Genomic DNA, 3,873 nt, shown 5'->3' with positions numbered 1-3,873 from the left:
GCAGAGTGTAACCCCAAGAACTGCCAAGACGGTGAAGGTGGCCTTACTAAATTATGCCCACATTCCCCGCAATACTATGGCAAACCTAAGACGAGGCAGTCCATTCAACTCTCAACCAAATTTCCGAATGGTTCGACTTGGATTATACACGGGCCCCATATATTGGTCCCATTACCACAGCACTGTCGGACTCCAAGTATTAGGAGCTGTATTGGTACTATCAAGGTGCGTGACGGACCAATCCCAAGTTGGCCCCGGAGGATCCCTAAATACTACAACGGGTGCCTCTTACCCCTCTACACACGAGGCCACAACTTCCTACAAGTACCATATTTTGTTTATTGTCTCCGAAGCGGGGCACTAGCAGCGACTGACGTTTCACTGGTGTGGTTAACCCCATTAGTGACACCATTCTATACATATTTCTCAACTCACAAAGAGCAGACAGCTGACAGCTCCAGCCAGGCAGAGGTGCTGACAAATAGTGCTATCATCGCGAGTACACCAGAACTTTCCAAAGATGATCGCTGTAACATAAATCAATCCGTTCCCCTGGGACACTCTTTTACAAAGTAATCAAAAAATAGAATTTATGTTCATAAACTACAGCGCCAGTATTTCATCAGAAAGCCGGAAAATAATGACTTTTCCAGAATGACATCCAATCACTACAGTAGAGCCATACACAGTTGAACAAGATGGTCGATAATCTGCTGTTAACCAAAATAGTTTTTTTCCGTGCAGAGTTATCCAGCAACGATCGGTGCTTATACCGTAGCCAGAGCGATGATCTCGACCATTATCGGGTAAAGTTTGACCAGAAGACCTGATAATAATACATCCTGTCGCTCTTGTAAATTCTAGCGTACCTTGTAGAGAAATAGCAACACTATCGGTGCAGAGGAAGAGCCCTCTGTGCTCAAAATATAAGGTAGAAGAGGCGGTATCAATTTTCCTTATCTGTAAACACTGACCCGTGTTAGTCGACCAGATCCGGACGGTGCTGTCGTATGAGGCCGAGGCCACGAGCTTCGAGTCGGGCGAGAAGGCCACCGAGCTGACCCAGTCGCTATGGCCCTTGAGCGTCCGTGTGCAGTCGCCCGTCTCGGCCGGCCAGATCCGGACCGTGTTGTCTGAGGCCGAGGCCACGAGCTTCGAGTCGGGCGAGAAGGCCACCGAGCTGACCCAGTTGCTATGGCCCTCGAGCGCCAGTAAGCATTGGCTCCAACCCTCTTCTACTTTTGGCATAAGATATATGCAGCTAGGTATTTCCTTTTTGAAAACAGTTCGAACGATACTCCGCTTGGGCGCAAAGATGAGCGCTGACCAATATACCTGGAGAGGCGCCTGTTGAATAACAGGGGCTATAGCTAAGACAAAGCGGTGAGCATTGTCCAGGAAGCTCAGAGCCTTATTAGCATCGGGCTGACATGTATTAGTACTAGGAGTGCATACAGCTCGATCTTATCTTACCTGGACAATAGCTTGTAACGCCTTAATCGCCTGAAGACTTTCAGATGCTCTCCCAATCAAACTCAATGCCTCTAACCAGTGTAGGAGATGATAGGTAAGAAACCTATGGACGTCATGGCCATCTGAGATTCGTATATGCGCTTGTGCTACGTGGTACGCCCAATAGAGGCACGCGTACTGTACTTCGGGCCCTAATTTATTGCTTATTTTCTGAGCATCCACGCTCGACCGGGTTGTTCCTGGGTTTCGGATATCACAGATGTCGGTGCGTAGGGTTTCACTCATCACCCGAATATATTCTGCAGCCAGTCGCTTATGGGTGATCTGTTCGTCGACCCAAAACCGGTGGCTTCCGCGTCTTTCTGGATCGAAGAGGAAGTCGCGGAATGAAAGGTGGAGCAACCTTACAGTCCCACTAGGTGATTGAGGGACGTTTAAGACCGAATGAAGTGAACCAGAACAGTGTCAATAGTCTTCTCAGTTATATTTAGTAGCAGCGCCAGGGATGGTACCGAGAGAGGATTCGCGAGACTAATAATAGAGCCAACAACCTCCCGAAAGCGTTCCATGACCTCATTCGTTTTTTTGCCTGAGAGATCGACAAGAAGCTTATTCAACACAGGCAAATACGTTGCGTTCAGCTGAGAGTCCTGGGCCGTCTCTCGGTAGCTTATGATGTCTTGTAGCTGGTCTCCAGGGTCCCCTAGCCTTCGATCGGCGATAAAGCGACAGACAGTAGCAGCAAAGATGAACAGCGGTACCGACATCTCGACTAATATCTGAATATTTACTTCGCTCGGCCACGTAGTAGGTAGATGTCGGCCTTCTAGCACCGAATTATTGTAATCGTCCCTGACCTGTGCGAGCTCATGCTCAAGGAAAACCCATATGTCGTGTTCAATGACGGGTCCCGCCACCTCGTGAAGGATGAGACCTTGGTATGCGCCTTTGATAGCAGTAAAACCAAGACGAATAGGAAGCTCGGGCCTGCTGGTAAGGAAGATCTTAAGTCGCGGGGACTGTAACCCTTTTAACCTCGAGAACAGGCGAATAGAAGCTTGACATCTGGTTCCTGGGCACACTCATCAAGTGCATCGACAACGAAAAGGAGTGTGCGGCTACTGTAAGCGTCCCCGGAAACCTTCGATAAAGGCTCGAGTATAAGCTTTTCAAACTGCTCTTGCATCCCTTTTCCAAAAATTAAGAGATCGGAATTAATGGCAGTCTGGATATGCGGTGTGACAGCCGGCTCTCGTGCAACAAGCTGAGCCGCTAGTGTGGGAAAAAAAACTTGGACGATCCACTCCGATCTCCTTCGCCTCTTTTGAAGAAAAAGCTGCCAGCGAGAAAACGGCTTACAGATGCAACATGCGCTAAGGTACGTGAGATAGTCGATTTGCCCGTTCCTGCCATACCGTTCAGCCAGAATATCGCTTCTGTGTTCGGATTCTGAATCCATTCGTTGATCTCCCGCAACAGCTCCACTCGGGTTTCTTGAAGGCATGTCGGGTTGTGTTCCTCGTCATGCGAATCAAAGGCAGCTCCTTGGGCGATAGGAAGTCCTCTAAGTACCGTCTTTTGATCAATATCAAGTATAACCGTCCTGCCACGCGATCTTGTTAGTGTAGCGCAGAGATCCAAAAGATCCAAAACAGAGAGTCACTTACATCTCGTCAACATTCAAGGCCAGCGATATCGTCTGCGTACATCGTGCAAGACCATCAATCATTCTCTCGATATCCTTGCTCTTAAATGGCCATTTCAGTGCGCGTATCCCTAGTCGCGTCATTGCTGTCCTCCTCTTCCCTGGACTCAGTTTCGCTTGCAACATATTGAGCTGCGCCTTTCCATCTTACAGCGCAGATTGTAGCTTTTCGGCTGTGCGGAGACTTGTCCCTTGAGGGCCTTCCAGGAGCTGATATACGCTCTCGGTTACAGTCTTCAGATTCGTCACTTCGTTCTCGACTCGCCCGATATCGTCTCTCGCGCTCGAAACATCTTTCGAGTACTGCGCACAACACAGAAAGACTTTAGCTGCTAGTTCGATCACGGCGAGGGCACTGGCCGCTGTGCCGAGCACTTCTGTCATCGCAACCTGACCGTCGTTTTCCACTGCGTCGACTGGGGCCGGAGAAGAGCAAATAGGCGTGGAGAGTGTTCAAGGCCGCGGCTGGTTTGGCCTTGGAGAATCGCAGGTCCAGTGCGAAGCAAGCATGGCGGCCATTGTCGTGGTCGTTGCAATTAGGCTGAGCTGGTCACGGGACATGCACATAGTGCCAATCAGGTATTCTCAATCAGGTCCTGTACCCTCTCGCAGGCGTTACTGGCGTGGAGTCCCGAACCAGAAAGTGGCACCAATGGCGGGTGCGTAGAGTATTACACATGTTGTTAGATTGTCCT

General features: G+C 49.6%; 1 protein-coding gene across 1 annotated transcript; it reads right to left on the bottom strand.

Moving 5' to 3' along the window:
- Positions 1–860: 860 nt before the first annotated feature.
- BCR38DRAFT_489623 (uncharacterized protein) lies at positions 861–3,304 on the bottom strand (the record flags this gene model as incomplete). The annotated part of the gene is made up of 6 exons (XM_040864415.1): positions 861–913; positions 975–1,425; positions 1,474–1,503; positions 1,986–2,492; positions 2,833–3,076; positions 3,141–3,304. 6 exons carry the CDS (start codon positions 3,302–3,304, stop codon positions 861–863), a joined length of 1,449 nt encoding a protein of 482 aa, XP_040711178.1.
- Positions 3,305–3,873: the final 569 nt, after the last annotated feature.

This window comes from Pseudomassariella vexata (genome assembly GCF_002105095.1).
Source record: "Pseudomassariella vexata strain CBS 129021 chromosome Unknown BCR38scaffold_17, whole genome shotgun sequence".
Lineage (NCBI taxonomy): Eukaryota > Fungi > Ascomycota > Sordariomycetes > Amphisphaeriales > Pseudomassariaceae > Pseudomassariella > Pseudomassariella vexata.
The sequence above is the reverse complement of the archived record's forward strand: the minus strand, read 5'-3'. Positions and strand labels throughout refer to the sequence as shown.